The 22,744-nt window shown below is 41.6% G+C and overlaps 1 protein-coding gene across 2 annotated transcripts in view; it reads right to left on the bottom strand.

Annotated features, from left to right (window-relative positions):
• Positions 1-378: 378 nt before the first annotated feature.
• nelfb (negative elongation factor complex member B) overlaps positions 379-22,744 on the bottom strand; it is a 93,421-nt gene continuing 71,055 nt past the window's right edge. For both annotated transcript variants that reach the window (XM_059994060.1, XM_059994061.1), the window contains 3 exons: positions 19,403-19,544; positions 8,267-8,375; positions 379-1,441 (listed from right to left, as the gene is read on the bottom strand). In XM_059994060.1, the coding sequence (XP_059850043.1) occupies positions 1,301-1,441; positions 8,267-8,375; positions 19,403-19,544 (392 nt within the window). In that variant the 3' untranslated portion in view covers positions 379-1,300. The remainder of the gene's footprint in view (positions 1,442-8,266; positions 8,376-19,402; positions 19,545-22,744) is intronic.

Here is a 22,744-nt window from a genome sequence, read left to right as displayed (position 1 = left end):
CATTTTGTATGTGTTACCCTGTCTTTGATAACACTTTTTTAAAATATCTCTATCAGAGATACTTTGTAACTAGTTAATTAGATATAAATTATGAAAAAAACACATTAGTGCTGGTAAATTTAGTGCAACATTAAAGAACCTTATTCCTATCACCCCTGCTGCAAATCTCAAGAGCGCACACACAGAGTGTATACAGCCCCACTCCCCAGGGCTGTTTCATGTGATTCAGTCCTGCAGATGAAGAAATGGTTAACCTCTAGCTGGACTCATTGTGCATTTGACAGGGAATATGTGAAAGTGGTGAGCAAACTGGCTGGTATCATGATGAATCTGCCAGCTAAAAATAATTAGTTATTGAAAACACATTTACGAGCAACATCCAATAAACAAAATGTCAGATTTTCATCTTTATTTTTCTCAATAAAAAGTGATTTCAAGTTCATAGTATGTATCTTTTATGTTGCTTTGTTAAATATGAATTGAGTTATCTAGACATTACCAATTAATCATGTTGAAACACAAATATACAATTATTTGCCAAACATTAGCTATTAAATCAAGTTCACCTAATACAGTACAGTACACAATTTTTCAGTTTACCACTCATCTGAAATTTAAAACCAAAATTACAATGGTCAGTTGTTAAAAAAGTTCAAACCCTGCAGTTTTGGGTCACAAAAATATTTTCTATTGTTTGCTTAGTAATCAACTACTTCTCTAGGCTGCCAGCAACTAGTGGGGTGCATGAAATAAAAAATGAAAGACAGTGTTAGCATAAATAATAAAGCATAGAAAAAAATTGGGAAAATTGCAATGATAATGACTTTCAGTCCTTTAGCTGCTGTTCTTGGAAGTGTCATTCAGAGCCTGTTTTACTGTACAGTACTTTTCTGAAGCTCAAGATTATGGAGTGCACAGCTCATCTGACAAGTAACTGCAGTTCAATGAAAATGTACTGTACAGTACTTTTCTGAAGCTCAAGATTATGGAGTGCACAGCTCATCTGACAAGTAACTGCAGTTCAATGAAAATGTACTGTACAGTACTTTTCTGAAGCTCAAGATTATGGAGTGCACAGCTCATCTGACAAGTAACTGCAGTTCAATGAAAATGTTTGTTTTATGGCAATTAGAAGTAACAAATGTTAATAATTAATGTACTATTTTACGAATCTACGAGGACTTGAGCTAACTGAAGAGTGTGTAGTTCAGTGTTTCATGATTCCTCTTCAAACAGCAAGCAGATACGGTTATTCTCCAATGCACAATCACACTTTAATTCCAATAGGAATCTGAATCCATCAAATGACAGCAGCTGGTGTAGATACAGTCCGCAGAGGCAGTTCCAGTGATGGAGTCTCCATCGTTTCCACAGGACTCTGCTTCACACTTTCCATCTTTTCTGTAAGTTGAGTATACAATTCCCTCACTGCCTCGGTGCTCTAAAATAGGCAAGAACAAATATCAGCATTATTTTGAACAGTGGATGTGACACACAGATTTGCTGGGTGCATCCAGGACGCCTTCTTGACCTTGCTTGGCCAGGTGACCAGAATTTCAGTGGGAGATCACAACTCACAGTTTTCTTATAATTATAGATAAGGTTAAGACTAGACTTAGAGCAAAATTGCAAGCAGCTATTACTGGTTATGTCCACATCAGACATGTGGGAATCTTTAAAGGCCAGTTGGTTAGCATTCATAGAAACACAGAAAGCCTACAGCACAATACAGGCCCTTTGGCCCACAAAGTTGTGCCGAACATGTCCCTACTTTAGAAATTACTAGACTTTCCCATAGCCCTCTATTTTTCTAAGCTCCATGTACCTATTCAAAAGTCTCTTAAATGACCCTATCATATTCGCCTCCACCACCACTGCTGGCAGCCCATTCCATGCACTCACCACTCTCTGAGTAAAAAACTTACCCCTGACATCTCATCTGTACCTACTCCCTAGCACCTTAAACCTGTGTCCTCTTGTGGAAACCATTTCAGCCCTGGGAAAAAGCCTCTGACTGTTCATATGATCAATGTCTCTCATCATACACCTCTATCAGGTCACCTCTCATCCTCCGTCACTCCAAGGAGAAAAGGGCGAGTTCACTCAACCTGTTTTTATAAGGCATGCTCCCTAATTCAGGCAACATCCCTGTAAATCTCCTCTGTACCCTTTCTATGGCTTCCATATCCTTCCTGTAGTGAGGCGACCGGAACTGAGCACAGTACTTCCAGTGGGGTCTGATCAGGGTCCAAAATAGCTGCATCATTACCTCTTGGCTCCTAAATTCAATTCCACAATTAATGAAGGTCAATACACCGTATGCCTTCTTAACCATAGTGTCAACCTACACAACTGCTTTGAGTGTCCTATGGACTCGGACCCCAAGATCCCTCTGATCCTCCACACTGCCAAGAGCCTTACCATTAATACTATATTCTGCCATCATATTTGACCTACCAAAATGAACTGCCTCACACTTATCTGGGTTGAACTCCATCTGCCACTTCTCAGCCCAGTTTTGCATCCTATCAATATCCTGCTGTGACCTCTGACAGCTTTCCACACTATCCACAACACCTCCAACCTTTGTGTCAGCAGGAAACTTACTAACCCATGCCTCCACTTCCTCATCCCGGTAATTTATAAAAATCATGAAGAATAAGGGTCCCAGAACAGATCCCTGAGGCTCACCACTGGTCACCAACCTTAATGCAGAATATGACCCATCTACAACCACTCTTTTCCTTCTGTGGGCAAGCCAGTTCTGGATCCACAAAGCAATGTCTCCTTGGATCCCATGCCTCCTTACTTTCTCAATAAGCCTTGTATGGGGTACCTTATTAAATGCCTTGCTGAAATCCATATACACTACATCTGTTGCTCTACCTTCATCAATGTGTTTAGTCACATCCTCAAAAAATTCAATCAGGCTCACAAGGCACGACATGCCCTTGACAAAGCCATGTTGACTATTCCTAATCATATTTTACCTGTCTAAATGTTCATAAATCCTGCCTCTCAGGATCTTCTCCATCAACTTACCAACCACTGAGGTAAGATTCACTGGTCCATAATTTCCTGGGCTATCTCTACTCCCTTTCTTGAAAAAAGGAGCAACATCCACAACCGTCTAAACCTCCGGAACCTCTCCCGTCCCCATTGATGATGCAAAGACCGTCGCCAGAGGCTCAGCAATCTCCTCCCTCACCTCCCACAGTAGCCTGGGGTACATCTCATCAGTCCCGGTGACTTATCCAATTTGATGCTTTCCAAAAGCTCCAGCACATCCTCTTTCTTAATATCTACATGCTCAAGCTTTTCAGTCTGCTGCAAGTCAGCACTACAATCACCAAGATCCTTTTCCATGGTGAACACTGAAGTAAAGTATTCATTAAGTACCCGTTATTTCCTCTGGTTCCATACACACTTTCCCACTGTCACACTTGATAGGTCCTATTCTTTCATGTCTTATCCTCTTGCTCTTCACATACTTGTAGAATGCCTTGGGGTTTTCCTTAATCCTGCCCACCAAGGCCTTCTCACGGCCCCTTCTGGCTCTCCTAATTTCCTTCTTAAGCTCCTTCCCATTAGCCTTATAATCTTTTAGATCTCTAACATTACCTAACTTTCTGAACCTTTTGTAAGCTTTTCTTTTCTTCTTGACTAGATTTATTACAGCCATGGTTCCTGTACCCTACCATAACTTCCCTGTCTCATGGAACGTACCAATGCAGAACTCCACACAAATATCCCCTGAACATTTGCCACATTTCTTCCATATTTTTCCCTGAGAACATCTGTTCCCAATTGAGGCTTCCAATTTCCTGCCTGATAGCCTCATAATTCCCCTTACTTCAATTAAAACGCTTTTCTAACTTGTCTGTTCTGATCTCTCTCCCATGCTATTGTAAAGGAGATAGAATTATGATCACTATCTCCAAAATGCTCTCCCACTGTGAGATCTGACACCTGACCAGGTTCATTTCCCAATACCAAATCAAGTACCGTCTCTGCTCTTGTACATATTGTGTCAAGAAACCTTCCTGAACACACCTAACAAACTCCACCCCATTCAGAACAACATGTTCCCGTAAGAAAGACAAGGATGGAAAGTTTGGAAACAATGGAGAAATAAGAAATGTAGAAGATTTAGTCAAAAAGGAAAAGGAAGCATATGCAAGATTTAGGAAGCTAAAATCAATAGTCCTATCATGAAAGGCGAGGTAAACTTGGGTTACTTTCTCATGCGCACTGAAGGCTCAGCAGAACTCTGCTACAGGTTTATAAGACTGAGAGGCACAGATAGAATGGACAGAGAGTATCTATTTCCTAGGGTTGAAATGTCTAATGTCAGAGGGCACACATTGAAGGTGAGAGGGGGTAGGTTCAAGAGGGATGTGAGGGGCAAGATTTTTACTCAAGAGTCGTTGAGGCCGAGAATGCATTGCCTGGTATTGTGGTAGAGGCAAATACAATAGAGGTTTTTAAACAGACATTTGGATAGGCACATGGACATAAGGAGGATGGAAGGATATGCACATGGTAGGTAAGAGTGATTAGTATTTGGGTGTTCTTAATATGCTTTTTACTTGGCTCACAAAACATTGTGGGCCAAATGGCCTGTTCCTGTGCTATACTCCTGTGTTCTATGTTTTGTCATAGCTTTTGAGTTATAAAATGCTTTGGGATTACCTTTAATTAAGCATAGAACTGGGGGCTATAGAGGACCATGAAATTATAAAGTTACTTTGATGAGTAGGGTTAAGCAGAATCCCAGGGCATTTTATACACACCTTTGCAAGGAAAAGTTTGTCAGCCCTTTGCAATTACCTGGTTTTCTGCATTAATTACTCGTAAAATGTGGTCTGATCTTCATCTAAGTCACAATAATAGACAAACACAATCTGCCTAAACTAATGACACACAAACAATTGTACTATTGCTTGTCAATATTGAGTACACCATATAAAGAATCACTGTCTAGGTTCAAGAAGTATGTGAATCTCTGGGGTAATGCCTTTGACAAAAGCTATTTGGAGTTGGGTGCGCCAGTCAATGAGATGAGATTGGAGGTGTGGGTTGTAAAGGTGTCCTGCCCTATAAATAAAGACACATAGAGTAAGGTTACTGATAACCCTGCTCTTCTCAATAAAGATCTATTTATGTACACCATGCCTTGATCAAAACAACTTCCAGAGGACCTTTGAAGAATTGTAGAGAGGCATGAAACTGTGAAAAGTTACAAAAGCATTTTTATTGATCTGAGTGTTCATCAGTCCACAATAAGCAGTGTCTACAAATGGAGGAAGTTATCCTGCAAAGATCACACCAAGGAGGTGAAAAAGAATCTGGGGTATCAGTAAAAGACCTGCAGAAATCTCTAGATCTCTTTTCACTTGTCCACGATAAGAAAAACACCGAAGACAAATAGTGTTCATGGAAGGACATCAGGGAGGAAATCACTGTGCTCTCCAAAAACAAAACATTGCTGCACGTCTGAAGTTTGCAAAAGACCACTTGGATGTTCCATAACGCTTCTGAAACAATGTTCTGTGGACAGATGAAACAAAACTTGTGACTTTTTGGCAGAAATGCACATAATGGGTTGGAGGGAAAAGTCACTGTACACCAACACCAAAACCTCATCCCACCTGTGAAGCATGGTGGAAGGAACATCATGGTTTGGGGCTGCTTTGCTGCCTTAGGGCCTGGACAGCTTGAGGGAACAAGGAATTCAAAGTTGTATCAAGATACCTTACAGGATAATGTCAGGGTAGCGGCCCATTACCTGAAGCTTAATACAAGTTGCATGATGCAACAAGACAATGATCTGAAACACAACAGTAAATCAATAACAGAATGGTTTAAAAAGAAGATGATTTGTGTTTTGGAATGGCCAAGTCAGAGCCCAGAACTTTACCCAATTGAGATGCTGTGGCATGACCCAAAGAGGGCTGTACATGCAAGGTATTCCTGAAATACTGATGAACTGAAACAGTTTTGTATAGAGGAATGATCTAAAATTCCTCCTTGCCATTGTGCAAGTCTGATCAACAGCTACAAGAAATGTTCGGTGGAGGTTATTACTGCTAAAAGGTGTTCTACCAGTTATTAAATACATAGGTTCACATTCTTTTTCCAGCATGGTCTGTGAATGATTACACAATGTGCTCAATAAAGACATGAAAGGTACAATTGTTTGTGTTATAGTTTTAAGCAGATTGTGTTTATCTACTATTGTGACTTAGATGAAGATTAGACCACATTTTGTGAGTAATTAATGTAGAAAACCAGATAAATGCAAAGGGTTGACAAACTTTTTCTTGCAACTGTATATTCAAAACAAGAGAACAACTAGGCTGAGTACTTCCACTCAAAGACAAAGGACGGAATTTATGCCTGGAGTCAAAGGATTTGGGCAAGGAACTAAGCATATCTGCATGTAGAAGTACATGGAAGATGGTGAGAGCAGGGAAGGTATGCTCATATTCTGGGACAAAATGAAGCCAAGATGGTGGTGAATCTCAAAGGTCCCCAGGGCCTAACAAGATCTATACCACATTATTGACCATAAGACCTAGAAGTAGAATTAGGCCATTTGGCCCATTATGAGAGGCATGAAAGGAGATTGCTTGGGCCTTGATGGAAAACATTGGAACACACAGATCAGCCAATCCTGATGAAGGGTCTTGGCTCAAAACCTCATTTATTCCCCTCCATGAGTGCTACTTGACTTGCTGAGTTCCTCCAGCATTCTGTGTTGCTCAAATTTCCAACATCTGCAGAATCTCTTGTGACTAAAAATCATTGTATTCTCTTTACCCTCAGGCAAAAAAGGACTGGAGAATAGGAAATGTTTCTTTGTTTAAGGAATTATAGGCTGGTGAGCCTCACATTAGTTGTAGGGAAGATGCTGGAGAAGACTTTTCGAGATAGGATCTACTCACTAAATTAAAATCAACAAGACTGTGCAGAGGAGGTCATGAATTACAATTGATTTGAGTTTTTTTGAGGAGGTGATGAAGATTATTAAGGAATAATATGGAGGGTTTTGGGCTGAGTGCAGGTAGGTGGGACTAGGTGAGAGTAAGCGTTCGGCACGGACTAGAAGGGCCAAGATGGCCTGTTTCCGTGCTGTAATTGTTACATGGAATGGATGTTATCACATGGGTGGCACAGTAGCTTAGTGGTTAGAGTAACAGTGACCTGGGTTCATTTCCTGCTGCTGTCTGTAAGGAGCTTGTATGTTCTTCCCATGAACACATGGGTTTCCTCTGGGTACTCCAACTTCCTCTCACATCCCAAGGATGTAAGGGTTAGTAAGTTAATTGGTCATGTGGGTGCAATTGGGTGGTGTAAGCTGGTTACCATGCACTTTCTCAAAACATTGAATTGCCATGTTCAGGCAAGAAGGACTTCTGTAATAAGGCATTTTATTAAACGTAATAAGTTTAGCAGAACAGTATGGGCTGAAGGGCCTGATCCTGTGCTGTACCTCACTGTTCAATGTTCTATGGGCAAAATTCCCTCATGGTAGGCTGATCCAGAAAATTAAGCATCCTGGGATAAAATTAAGGCATGGAGAGTGGATTGGATTCAAAATTGCTCGGTGATAGAAGTGAGAAGGTAGTGGTGGAGGTGTGTTATTCTAACTGGAGATCTGTGATTTGATCAGAGCTAAGACCTGGGTATTTGTGATAAATGATGTGGACAAAATTGTAGGTGGACTGATTAGTAACTTTGCCGAATATATGAAATTTGGTGAAATTGTGGATAGTGAATAAGGTTGTCAAAGGATTCAGCAGGATACAGGCTAGTAGAAATGTGAGCAGTAAAATGTTATAGACTTTAACCCAGACGAGTGTGAGGTGATTTACAAGACAAGGTTTTTACAAGATAGGTATAAGAAGCAGATAAGATAGCATCACTTGAGGGTTTTAGACATGAACAGGCAGGAAACTGAAGTGGGGAAGGGGGTAATATAATGTGTAGGAAGATTAAGATTACTTTTGTTTGGCATTGTGGTTGGCACTGAAACTGTGGGCCAAAGGGCATGTTCTTGTGCTCTACTGTTCTATGTACTTGATATTATAAAGTGATTGCTATCTAGCACTAAGTTAACCAATTTTATACAGAAGGTTAATAATACTACATGCATAATTAACTGCAAAATTTATCGATTTATTGTACTAATGTTGCCTTGTTTTCTCATTTCTAATATCATTTCTTGCACTATCCTGGTTTATACTTAAAGTAGACATGTCACCTGTTTGGTGGGTTCCAATGCCTTCTGTAGTGAGATCATTTTTGAAGGTGCTATTTTGTGGTGAAGATGCAGCAGCAAACGGAGGACATGTCTGTGCACATTTTCTTTACTGCAAAGAAAAGAGAGTCAGCATGCTATTACTAAAGAGAATGAGAAACAAGCTTCTAGGAATGTTTGACTTGAAAGACTATCATCATTAAGCCTAAATCCATATCCAACAGACTTTCACCAGAAAAACCACAAAGATTCCATATAACAATTACAGCACGGAAACAGGCCACCTCGGCCCTTCTAGTCCGTGCCGAACGCTTACTCTCACCTAATCCCACTGACCTGCACTCAGCCCATAACCCTCCATTCCTTTCCTGTTCACAGAAAGATTCACAGCGCAACTTACTACCACCTTAACTGCATTTATGGATGGATAATAAATGTTTGCTTTGCCAGCAATATTCATATCCCAAAAAATGAAAAGTGAAAAAATTGCACGCCTGATCATTATTGCATGTTGGACCCTACAGTATACCAACAGGCTCCCACACTTTCCTATATTATTGGTTATATAGTGCTTTATGAAGGCAGGTACAGTATGTGCAGATCTGGATAAAGCTCTGGCCTCTTCCACCCAGCAGCAGATTAATGCTCCCAAGGGAACCAAGCAGCTCACTGGTCTCCTTGGATAATAAAGATGCTCACTATTGTCTAGGAAAGATGTTGTATATAACAGCTTTCTCCTCTGCACAATTATTCAGCAGGAGGTGCTGCTTCTCTCTGCTACAAAAGCTTGGACCAACCTCAATCACTGGTGCTGCCAAGTAAAATCTGTATGTTCTCTCTATAATGCAGGCTTCCTCGAAGTTCCATTCTAAATTACCCCTTAGTGTAGGTGGGTGGTAGAATAATCTTGATAGGAATGTTACAACTGAATTAGTGAGGGATGTGACTGCACTGAGAACTGGCTTGGCCTTCTTCCATAGAACCATAGAATACTACAGCACAGTAAAGCCCTTCAGCCCTCCATGTTGTGCCGACCCATATAATCCTTAAAAAAAAGTACAAAACCCACACTACCCCATAACCCTCCATTTTTCTTTCATCCATGTGCCTGTCCAAGAGGCTCTTAAATACCCCTAATGTTTTAGCCTCCATCACCATCCCTGGCAAGTCATTCCAGGCACTCACAACCCTCTGTGTAAAAAACTTACACCTGATGTCTCCCCTAAACTTCCCTCCCTTAATTTTGTACATATGCCCTCTGGTGTTTGCTATTGGTGCCCTGGTGCACTGTGGGCTGAAGGGCCTGTACCGTGCTGTAAGTTTTCTATGTAACAGAGCCACCCCTCTCCCTTGGCCTACCTGGCTGCCCTTTCGATACAATGTGTATCCTTGGACATTAAGCTCCCAGCTATAATCTTCTTTCAGACATGATTCAGTGATGCCCACAACATCTGCAACTGTGTTACAAGTTCATCTACCTTATTCTCTACACTGCGCAAATTAAAATATCAAAGGTACAAAGGTTCATTTATTATCAAAGTACACAACTCTGAAATTCTTCTTCTCCAGATAGCCATGAAATCAAGAAAGAACAGCAGCATGATCATCAACCCTCAAATCCCTCCTCTCACTTTGCATAGTAGGGGAATTAAGGGCTATGGTGAAAAGTCAGGTAGATGGAAATGAGTCCATGGCCAGATCAGCCAAGATCCTATTGAATAGTGGAGAAAGCTTGACAGGCCAGATGGTCTACTCCTGCTCCTATTTTTTTGTTTTGATGTTATATTCTCCCTGCATAAAGAACAAATAAAAACGGAACAGGCACATCAACTTCTCACATCACCCTTTCCTGCGCAGAGGAAAAAACAGAAAGATTGGACGAGAAACACAGAATACAAAAAACTTTTAAGACTGAGAAGTCCAAGTCCATATCCAAAACCTGGGTACCATTCTCCTGGCACAGCAGCAGGCCTTTCCCACTCCATAGCAGAGCAATCCCACCAGCGATCAAAAGGCAGTCTTCCCTCTCTATAGCACAGCAATCCAACCAGCTCTGCAAAGTCAGGCAGTTGGCACTCACCTTTCACATTCGCCTCTATGTTTCAATCTCCTTCAGCACTTTAATCAGCGAACAATGGAAACATTAATCAGCAAAATGGAGTCAATCATTGGCTCAAAACCTGCAGCCATCCCACAGGTCTTCTCACCTTGTATTTCGTGCAAGCTGTCTCTGTCTCCCAGAATCCTCTCAGAGACCGCAGAGTGTCCAAACGATCTCCAAACTGCAAGTCCCTTACTGGCATGTGCACGGGCAGCATTCCAGAGGTTACTACTATGGAGGTCCTGCTTTTCAGCTTTCTACTGAGCTCCCTAAAATCTCTCTTCACGACTTTTTCATCTTTCTTACCCATGTCACTGGTGCCACATGTACTAAGACTCCTGGCTGTTCACCCTTCCCTTGGACCCAATCTGAGACCATAAGACCACAAAGTGTATGAGCAGAATTAGGCCATTGAGCACATCGAGTCTGCTCTGCCATTCCATCATGGCTGATCCTGGATCCCACACAACCTCATACACCTGCTTTCTAGCCATATCCTTTAATGCCCTGACTGATCAGAAACCATCAACTTCTGCCTTACATATACCCATAGACTTGGCCTCCACCACAGTGTGTAGTAGAGCATTCCACAGATCTACTACTCTCTGGATAAAACTGTTCTTCCTTACCTCTGTTCGAAAGGGTTGCCCCTCAATTTTGAGGCCGTACCCTCTAGTTGAATACCCCCACCATAGGAAACATCCTCTCCAAATCCACCCTAATTTGTTCTTTCAGCATTTGGTAAGTTTCAATGATATTCCCCCCCTGCATTCTTCAAAACACCAGTGTGTACAGGCCCAAAGCTGCCAAACACTCCTCATATGATAGCTCCTTCATTCCCGGATCATCCCTGTGAACCTCCTCTGGACTCTGTCCATTCTTTCTGAGATACGGGGCCCAAAACTGTTGACAATACTCCAAATGCGGCCTGACTAGTGTCTTATAAAGGCTCAGCATTATCACTTTGCTTTTATATTCTATTCCCCTTGAAATAAATGCCAGCATTACATCTGCCTTCTTTACTACAGACTCAACCTGTAAATTAACCTTCCGGGAGTCTTGCACAGGGACTCCCAAGTCCCTCCGCATCTCTGATGCTTGAACTTTCTTCCCATTTAGATAATTGTCTGCATTATTGTTCCATTTACCAAAATGCATTATCATACATTTCCCAACACTGTATTCCATCCGCAAATTTTTGCCCAATCTTCCAACTTGTCTAGGTCCTGCTGCAATCGCATTGCTTCCTCAGCACTACCTACCCCTCCACCTGTCTCTGTATCATCTGCAAACTTTGGCACCAAGCCATCAATTCCATTATCTAAATCACTGACAAACAATGAGAAAAGCAGCGATCCCAATACTGACCTGGAAGGGACATCCCTGGGAGGAAACATACCATCCAGGTTTCTCTATCATATCCACAAAATCTCATCTCTACTCCTCTGTATGGAATCTCCTATCACCAACGCAGTCCTCTTCACCGCCGTTCTCTTTTGATCCACAGTGCCAGAGACCTGGCTGTGGCAGCTCCCCTGGCAGGTTGCCCGCCCCCAAGTGTCCAAAGTGGTATACTTAATTATTGAGGGGATTCTCTGCACTGGCTGCCTATTTCCCTTCCTTCTCCAGAAAGTCAATCAATTACCTGCCTCCTTCAACCTCAGGGTGACTACCTCCTTGTAGCTCCTATTCATCATATCCTCAGTGTCCCGTATACGCCAAAGGTCACCGAGCTGCAGTTACAGTTCCTTAACACACTCTGAGGAGCTGCAGCTCAGTGCACCTGGTGCAGATGTGGTTCTCCGAGCCATTCTCACTGCACTATCTGTGCCCTAGCTGATGGGGAATGAAGAATAAAGAAGAGAAAGAAACTTAGCAGATACTTAACTCGCCCAAGCTTGATGAGCTAAAGCCTCCCGAACACTGGTCCACTCACACAATGGACGCATTGTGTGTCCCTGCCTTATTTTTATTCTCCCTTTCTAATGCATCCCGTTCATTGATTGGGTGCAGTACAACTCTGAAAAGAGCTGTGAAGCACTCTCCTTTAAATCTACAACCACAAACTAAGTGAAAACGTAGCTTTTTATCGTGCTCCTGCTTACAGATTGCATGCAGTCCAACTGCAACATCTTCCCAAACACTGAATTCGGATTAACTGGTCTATAGTTTCCTTTCTTCTGACTCCCTTCCTTTTTAAAGAGTGGAGTGACACTTGCAATTTTCCAGTCCTCTGGCACTATGTCAGAATCCATTGCTTCTTGAAAGATCACTACTAATGCCTCCACAATCTCTTCAGCAACCTCTTTCGGAGCTCTGGGGTGTAGTCCATCTAGTCCAAGTGATATATCTAGCTTCATACCTTTCATCTTTCCAAGCATCTTCTCTTTTGTAATAGCTACAATACTATCTTCTGATCCCCGACATCCTTGAAATTCTGGTACACTACTAGTGCCATCCAGAGTGAAGAGTGACACAAAAACTTATTAAATTTCTCTGCTGTTCTTTGATCTTCATTACTATCTCTCCAGCATCATTTTCCATTTTCCACTCTTGCCTCCCTGTTACTCTTTATCTATGTGAAAAGACTTTCAGTAGTCCCCTTTTATATTACTGGAAAGTTTCTCTTTATATTGTGGATACCATAGAAAGGGTGCAGAGTGGATTTACAAGGATGTTGACTGGATTGGGGAGCATGCCTCATCAGAACAGGTTCAGTGAACTTGGCTTTTTCTCCTTGGAGCGAAGGAGGATGGGAGGTGACCTGATAGAGGTGTATATGTTAATGAGGCGCATTGATCATGTGGATAGTCAGATGTTCTTTCCCAGGGCTAAAATGGCTAATATGGCTAGTCTTAAGGTGCTTGGAAGTAGGTAAAGAGGGGATGTCAGAGGTATGTTTTTCCACACAGAGAATGGTGGGTGCGTGGAATGCACTGTCGGTGATGGTGGTGGAGGCAAATACAATAGATAGGTAAATAGAGCTTGAAAAAATAGAGGGCTATATGGTAGAGTAATTCTAGACAGTTTTTAGAGTAGGTTACATGGTCGGCACACCATAGTGGGCCGAAGAGCCTGTAATGTGCTGTAGATTCCTATGTTCAAATTACATTTTTTCGCTCTTTATGCCCTTTCAGTTGCCTTCTGTTGTTTTTTTTTTAAAGCTTCCCAATTCTCAAAATTCCCACTAATTTTTGCACCATTTTACTCTGCTTTGACTTCCCTTGTCAGCCATGTTTTCTCATCCTCTCTTTGGGATGTATTTATCTTGTGCCTTCCAAAGTGTACCCAGAAACAACAACCATTGTTCTACCATCATTCTACTAGCGTTCCTTTCCAGCCAACTTTGGCCAGCTCCTCTCTCATGCTTCTGTAATTCCCTTTACTCCACTGTAACACTGATACATCTGACTTTATCTCTTCCCTCTCCAATTGCCTGGTGATATCTATCATTCATACTACCCAAGAGCTCCTTTACCTTAAACTCCCTAATCAAATTTAGTTCATTACACTATACCCAATGTAGAATTGACTTCCCCCAGTAGGTTCAACCACAAACTGTTCTAAAAAGCCATCTTGTAGGCGCTCTACAAATTCTCTCTCTTGGGATCCAGTACCAACCAGATTTTCCCAATCTACTTGCCTACATTTCCTTATTTTACATGCCTTTTCTACCTTCCATTGCAATTTGTATCCCACATCTTGGCTACTGTACAGAGGCAGTATACAACTCCCATCTGGGTCTTTTTACCCTTGCAGTTTCTTAACTCTACCCATAGGGTTCTACGTCTTCCAATCCTATGTCACATCTTTCTAATGACTTAGTATCATTTTTTTTTGCCAACAGAGCCACGCCACCCTCTCTGCCTGTCTGTCCTAATGTATCAACATCATACCTGCAAATCTTTAATTGTGTTACAATATCATCTACCTTATTCTGTATACTGCATGTATTCAAATATAACATCTTCAATTCTGTATTCATCCCCTTTCAACTCAACTCACTAACTATAATTTGTCCTATCATTTGCCTGTCCCTTCTCACTGTCTCACTACATCTAGTTATATACCTACTGCCCCATCCTCAGCGCCATATCAATCTGGTTCTCACTCTTATGCCTAATAAGTTTAAAATCTGCCCACAAGGATATCGGTCCCCTTTGGTTTTATGCTTTGTAAATATTGTTGAATCCTATCCAATAGTTTTCCCACCACTGACATCATTCTCCTTTCTAGAACAACAGAGTAACATTTGCCATCCTCCAATATTCTGGTAATACTCCTGTGGCCACTTAGGATGCACAGATCATTGTCAACTGTGCAATAGTCTTTTCCTTCGCTTTTCTAAGAACGCTGGGATATTTGGGATACACCACAGGGATTTATTTAGTCTAGAGTTTTTCAAAAGTTTCAGCACTTTCTCTTTCTTAACCTCGACACGTTTCAGCATATTAGCCTGTTCTACACAGACTTCACATTAATCACCAAGGTCCCTCTCTATTGGTAAATAATGAGGCAAAGTATTAAGAACCTCCCTGCCTCTTTCAACACCAGGCACGTTTCTTCTTTTATCCCAAACTGATCCCACCCTCATTCTTGTCATCCTCCTGTTCTTCGCTTATGTGTAGAATGCCTTTTGGTTTTCCTTAATCCCACTCACCAAGGCAGTCTTACGTCCCTTTCTACCTCTCGTAGGTCCCTTCTAAAGCTCCTTCCTGGCTACCTGCTCATTCCGAAGAGCTCTGTTTGATATTTGCTTCCTAAACCTTAATTATGCTTCCTTCTTCCATCATCCAGCAACAATGGCATAAGAAGGAAAAGCAAAGAGGTCCTGAAAGGAATTTAGATAGCTAGTCAGAAAGCTGAGAAGCAGGACCTCCAGGGTAGCCGACATTGCTTAAACACGTACCTGTGAGCATCTGTGCTTTATGTCGATTTATTTTGTGCTCCATTAGCAAGATGAGTTCTAAGATATTGCAAAAGCCTAGAAGAGTGTGTAAGGGTGTTACACTTAGCGTAAAGATATAGTGAGTATGGCTAAGGGCTTGTGGAAGTTGACAAAGATGATGTTGAAGAGGTTTTGGCATCCCATGACCAAGAACTGATGGATGAAGAGGGAAGAATAATAATTGAAGCCGAACACAGTAGTGAACGGCCCAAAAGTGAAGTCGTCCAGGAACTGAACGTGAAGCGACTGAATGAGATTTTCGCTATGATTGACAGCACTGCAATGTTTGCAGAAAAGTATGACTTTAATTTTGAAAGGGTACGTAGGTTTAGGGCATATTTGCAGGATGGTTTGAGTGGTTACAAAGAACTGTATGATAGAAAAATGCATGAGGCTAAGCAGTCAAGCATACTGTCGTTTTTCAAGCCTTCCACAGCAGACGACGAAACTCGACCTTCAACATCAAGGCAGGCAGACAAAGAAGAAGGTGACCTGTCTGTCCTGATGGAAACAGACGACGATGAGATGACACCCCAGTCTCCTCTACCTCCCACCACCCCAACATCTAACAACTCAGTCTTACACACCATCATCAGCGTCCTCACTGTCTTCCCAATTCCGGTAAGTGAAACTACACTGGACGTAAATTATTTCTACTTTATATAGGCTGTGTATTTTTGTGTTATTTGGTATGATTTGGCAGCTTCATAGCTTAAAGGTTACTGGAAAGAGTGCTTGCGTGAGATTTTCTTTACGGTGGACAGTGCTGTAATAATTGCAGAAAAGCACTCCTACTTTATATAGGCTGTGTATTATCAGATAATTCCTGCTTTTACTATACTGTTTTTTATACTGTTTTTTTAGTTTTTACGGCATGATTTGGTAGGTTATTTTTTGGGTCTGCAAACGCTCACAGATCTTTTCAATATAAATAAATGGTAATTGCTTCTTCACTTTATGACATTCTGGCTTATGAACCATTTCATAGGAACGCTCTACCTTCAAATAGCAGGGGAAACCTGTATAAGGCTAAATGGGAAGGAGCTTAAAAAGGAAATTAGGAGAGCCAGAAGGGGCCATGAGAAAGCCTTGGTAGGCAGGATTAAGGAAAACCCAAAGACATTCTACAAGTGTGTGAAGAGCAAGAGGATAAGACGTGAAAGAATAGGATCTATCAAGTGTAACAGTGGGAAAGTGTGCATGGAACCGGAGGAAATAGCAGAGTGAATTTCGCCTTTTCTCCTTGGAGCTGCAGAGGATGAGAGGTGACCTGATAGAGGTGTACAGGTTTCCCCTGCTATTCAAAGGCAGAGCATTCCTATGAAACAGTTTGTAAGTCGGAATGTCTTAAAGTGAATAAGCAATTACCATTTATTTATATGGGCAAAATTTGTGAGTGTTCCCAGACCCAAAAAATAACCTACAAAATCATGCCAAATAACACATAAAACCTAAATTATCAGTAACATATAGTAAAAACAGGAGTGATATGATAAATACACAGCCGATATAAAGTAGAAATACTTCTCTGAAATCATTGCAGCACTGTAGTGTAGCTAAAATCTCACTACGTGGCGGAAGCAGTCTCATCGGAAGCAGACCCTTTAAGCTATGAAGATGCCAAATCATACCAAATACATGAAAATACACAGCCTATATAAAGTAGAAATAATGTCTGTACAGAGTAGTTTCACTTAGCAGAATCGGGAAGACAGCAAGTACACTGATGAGTTAGGCTGAATCGTTGGAGATTGGAGTGCTTGGCAATTTTTCCCAATAAATTGCAGTTTTGTCACAGTTAAACACTTACTTATACGAATAACCACCACCTGTAATTATTTTTTTCCAGTTCTGCTGGGAACTTTTCAGTAGCTTCAGTATCAGCCAAAGCAATTTCTCCAGTAAACGTTAAGTTATGAAGCTGCCCTCGCCTCAGAAACCGATCAAACCACCCATGACCTTTAAATTCCACTTTTGCAACACTTTCATCACCATCGTCCAATGCTTTTTGTTTCAGCTTATTGAAAAGACTGACTGATTTCTCCTTAAATATAAGAAAGCTTAATGGAACACCATGCTTTGTACACCCATCAATCCACTCAAGCAATGGACTTTCCATTTTATCCATTATTGGATGCCAACTAAGAGACCATTTTGCTACGAGCAGAACCAACAGTAACATCAGCAGCTTTCAAGATTCTTTCTCTCTTGCGTATAAATAGTGTGAATAGTTCAAAGCGTGGACAATGTCCTTATTTTGTTCACCAGGATCGAAATGCTTAATTATGTCTAGTTTTACACTAAGTGTAACACTCTTACAAGCTCTTTTAGGCTTTTCTGATACTTTAGCACTCATCTTGCTAATGGATGCACAAAATAAATCAACATAAAGCATGTGTTTAAGCAATGGCGGCTAGAATGCAGTTCTGGGGGAGGAGCTTGGCTGCTCGGGGCGCGTGCTGCCTTTTCTTGTAACAGAGAAAACACCTTCTGTTAGCAAAAACAGGTAATTAATGTAGGTCTTTCATAACAGTGAGGTGTTGTAAAGCGAACGTTCGAAAAACAGGGGCCACCTGTATAAGATGATGAGGGGCGTTGATCGTGTGGATAGCCAGAGGCTTTTTCCCAGGACTGAAATGGCTAACACGAAGGAGCCCCAAAGGGATGTCAGGGGTAAGTTTTTCACACAGAGAGTGGTGGGTGTGTGGAATGCACTGCCAGCAGCAGTGGCAGAAGTGGATACAACAGGGTCTTTGAAGAGCCTCTTAGATGGGTACATGAAGCTTAGCAAAATAGAGCGCTATGCGCTAGGGAAATTCTAGGCAGTCTCTAGAGTAGGTTACATGGTCGGCACAACTTTGTGGAGGGTCTGTAATGTGTTGTAAATTTCTATGTTCTATGTTCTAAGAGATGCTGGAAATCCAGAGTAACATACAAAATACTGGAGGAACTCGGCAGCTCAGGCATCATCAATGGAGAGCGACGGTCAATGTTTCAGGCTAAAACCCTTTGGTCTTAGCCAGGTAAGACCATAAGACAAAGGAACAGAAGTCGGCCATTTGGCCCATTGAGTCTGCTCCACCATTTTATCATGAGCTGATCCATTCTCCCATTTAGTCCCACTCCCCTGCCTTCTCACCATAACCTTTGATGCCCTGGCTACTCAGAAACCTATCAATCTCTGCCTTAAATACACCTAATATCTTGGCCTCCACTGCCGCTCATGGCAACGAATTCCACAGATTCACCACCCTCTGGCTAAAAAAATTTCTTTGCATCTCTGTTCTAAATGGGCACCCTTCAATCCTTAATTCATGCCCTCTTGTACTAGGCTCCCCCACCATGGGAAACAACTCTGCCACATCCACTCTGTCCATGCCTTTCAACATTCGGAATGTTTCTATGAGGCCCCCCCTCATTCTTCTAAACTCCAAGGAGCACAGTCCAAGAGCGGTCAAACATTCCTGATATGTTAACCCTCTCAGTCCCGGAATCATTCTAGTGAATCTTCTTTGAACCCTCTCCAATGTCAGCACATCTTTTCTTAAATAAGGAGCCCAAAACTGCATACAGTACTCCAAGTGAGGTCTTACCAGTGCCCTATAGAGCCTCAACATCACATGCCTGCTGCTACACTCTATTCCTCCAGAAATGAATTTGCCTTCTTCACCACCTAGTACACTGTTACACTTAAGACCTGTTACACTGAACTGAGGATACTGCTCTGAGAAAATCCTGCAGGAATGCACCAGGCTGAGATTACCCTCCGAAAATCTCAACCATTTTTCTTACATTTTTCTTACACCAGGAAGTGGAGAGAGTTTTACTCACACCACCTACACCCTAACCCTTTATTTTACAATTAAAAGTACTTTCATAATTCTGTTAGGTAATGAATCCCATAAACTCCAAAAACACAATCACCTTCAATTACATATAGAAAGTCTCTAGACAGAGATAATTTATGTTATACTCCACAAAAACTACTTTTAACTTCAATTTTTACAAAACTTCAACCTGAGCTGCAGTAATTGTTCTGCAGCCCTTGTTACAAAATATTCTTTGATTCACATTTTTCATTTTGTTTTACCTGGAGAAAGTTGCAAGGATGAAGCCATCAAAAAGAGCAGTGCAGAAGTCCTCCTCAGCAAATTCCTCTGTCAACAGAGTTAAATGGCTGGTGAATAGGTGTAAGAAAATGTCGCTAAATGCCATGCCATTGTAGGTTTCCACTGCAATGAAATATAAAGAATATTTATCCAGTTAGTCTCAATTAATTTTTAAAACATACTTACAATTTCAGTAAGAAGGATACACCCCAAATGCCGAATGTAAATACTGCCTCAACTGAATTATTATATACCGAATGCTGATTAGAAATACTGCCTCAACAGTTATATAAAAACAAACTCTAATATTTTAAATGAATTTCACCAAGGAAAAGGACATGGAGGTTAGTGAGATCAAGGTCATGAGGAAGACCATGTTGATATTACTAATGTGGCGGCACTGGGTCTTTTGAAAAACATTCAGGCTATAGACCCAGGACCAGGAGATCTCTCTCAAAGGAGGCAGGCAAGAGCGGGTCTGCTGGAGCCTTGACAAAGATCTTTGTATCTGCTTCAACCATAGGTAATGATCCAGATTTCTGAAGAATAACCAGTTCTTTAGTTCAAGAAGAGAAATTGGAATAAATTATAGGCTGCTGAACCTTACATCAGTGGTAGGAAAATCGCTGAAGATTTTTTAAGGACAGGATTTATTGATATTTGGAAAATCATGTACTCAGGTATAGTCAGTATGGCTTTGTGTAGTGGAGGTCCTGCCTCATAAACTCAATTTAATATTTTTGAGGAATTGAGGAAGATGATTGATTAGGGTAGGACAGTGGATGTCGTCTGCATGGACTTCACAAAAACATTCAACAAGGTCCCAAAATATTCATGTATATGGGATCTATAGTGACCTGGTAGACTGGATTCAAAATTGCTCTGAGGAGAGGTTGGATAAACTTGGGTTGTTTTCTCTGGAAAAGCAGAGACTGAGGGGAGATCTCATAAGAGCTTTCTATTATGAGAGGCACAGAGAGGTGAAATATCTAATGCCAGAGGACATGCATTTAAGATGGGGGGGGGGGGGGGGAAGTTAGTTCAAAGCAGTTATGTGGTGCAAGTATTTTTAGAATGGTGGGACATGAAATGTGCTGCCTAGGGTGCCAGTGAAGGCAAATACAATAGGGGTGTTCATCAGTCAGACCCCACTTGGGAGTACTGTGCTCAGTTCTAGCCGCCTCACTACAGTAAGGATGTGGAAACCATAGATAGGGTGCAGAGGAGATTTACAAAGATGTTGCCTGGATTGGGGAGCATGCCTTATGAAAACAGGTTGAATGAACTCGGCCTTTTTTCCTTGGAGCGACGGAGGATGAGAGGTGACCTGATAGAGGTGTGTAAGATGATGAGAGGCATTGATTGTGTGGATAGTCAGAGGCTTTTCCCCAGGGATGAAATGGTTGCCACAAGAGGACACAGGTTTAAGGTGCTGGGGAGTAGGGACATTAGAGATGTCAGGGGTAAGTTTTTTTTTACACAGAGAATGGTGAGTGCGTGGAATGGGCTGCCGGCAACGGTGCTGGAGGCAGATACGATAGGGTCTTTTAAGGGACTTTTGGATAGGTACATGGAGCTTTAGAAAAATAGAGGGCTATGGGTAACCCTAGTAATTTCTAAGGTAGGGACATGTTCAGCACAAATTTGTGGGCCGAAGGGCCTGTATTGTGCTGTAGGTTTTCTAAGTTTCTAACATGAATGTGCAGGAATTGTAAGGATATGGAAACTGTATAATCTGAAGGGATTAGTTTAATGGGCATATGATAACTAATTTAATGAGCTGAGCGCAACATTGTGGACCAAAAAGCTTGCTCCTATGGTGCACTATTCCAGGTTCTAAAATGGCTTGGCCATAGCAAGTAGAGGGTAATGCTTGGAAGGGTGTTATTCTGACTGGAACCCTATGTCTCATAGTGTTTGCAAGGATCAGTGCTGGGACCTCTACTGTTTGTGGTTCAACATTAAAGGGAGATTGGACAAACGTGGTTGTTTCCTTTAGAGCAATGGAGGTTGAGCCACAACCTGATAAAAGATGAATAGGATTCAGAACTGTACAGTACAGGAACAGACTCTTCGGCCTGTGACATTGTACTGAATTAATTAATCCAGTAATTAAATGCCTAATAATCCCTTCTGTGTATGCAATGTCCACGATCCTTTGCATACTCATGTGCTGATCAAAGAACTTCTTAAATGCCTCTTATCATATTTGCCTCCACTGCCACCCCAGCAGAGGTGGGCATTCTAGGTATCCATCACTCGATATAAACATTTAATCCATTTCTGTCAATCAACATTTTTTATAAAGCTAATAATTCCCACCATTGTGGGACATATCTATACGGTGCCTTGTGAACCATTCCCAAAAACTTCAGCCATCTCTGCTCTGCCTGTACCCCTGCCAGTATCCTCCTCTAATCCACCTGGGCAAGCTCCTCTCTCGTTCCTCTGTAATTTCCTTTATTCCACTGTGATACTGACACATGTAACTTACGCTTTTCCCTCTCAAAATTGTAGTATGAATTCAATCATATTATGATCACTGTTTCCTAACGGTTCCTTTACATTAAGCTCCTTAATAAGATCTGGGCTATTACACAACATCCAACTAAGATAGCTTTTTCCCTGAATAGGCTCAAGCACAAGCTGCTTTAAAGAGCCATCTTATAGGCATTCAACACATTTCCTCTGTTGTGAACCGACACCAACCTGATTTTTCTAACCCACTTGCATACATTACAATTGTGTCATTATCTTTATTACATGCCTTTTCCAGCTCCCATTGCAACTGCAACCCCACACCTTGGCTACTATTTGGAGACCGTACCTGTGGTGGGTTTTTTTAAACCCCACTCACTACTACCTAACTCCACCCACAAAGATTCAACATTCTTTGATCTGATGACACCTCTTTCTAAAGATGTAATTCCATCTTTTACCAACAGACCACACCACCACCTCTGCCTTCCCACTTGTCCTTTCGGTACAAAGTGTACCCTGTGATGTTCCATAGCTTTCACCTATGGCCTTCTTTTGGCCACGACTCAGTGATGCCCAGTAAACGTCATATCGATGAATCTGTAATAATGTGTCTACCTTATTCCGAATGCTATGCACATTTAAATACAGCACCTTCAGTCCCGCATTCTTTGCCCTTTTGAATTTTGAACCTGTGGTATAATTTAACTCTGTGCTCTGTCTGCATTTGTCAATCATTGGCTTGTCCTTCCCTACATTCATGTTACATCCACCATCAACTTGTAAACCTGGTGGCCCATCCTCCAGCTCTATCATACTGGTTTCTGCCCCCTGCCGTATTAGTC

This window comes from Hypanus sabinus, chromosome 18, assembly GCF_030144855.1.
Source record: "Hypanus sabinus isolate sHypSab1 chromosome 18, sHypSab1.hap1, whole genome shotgun sequence".
Lineage (NCBI taxonomy): Eukaryota > Metazoa > Chordata > Chondrichthyes > Myliobatiformes > Dasyatidae > Hypanus > Hypanus sabinus.
Note: the sequence above shows the minus strand (reverse complement) of the source record. Positions and strands in the feature narration are given on the sequence as shown.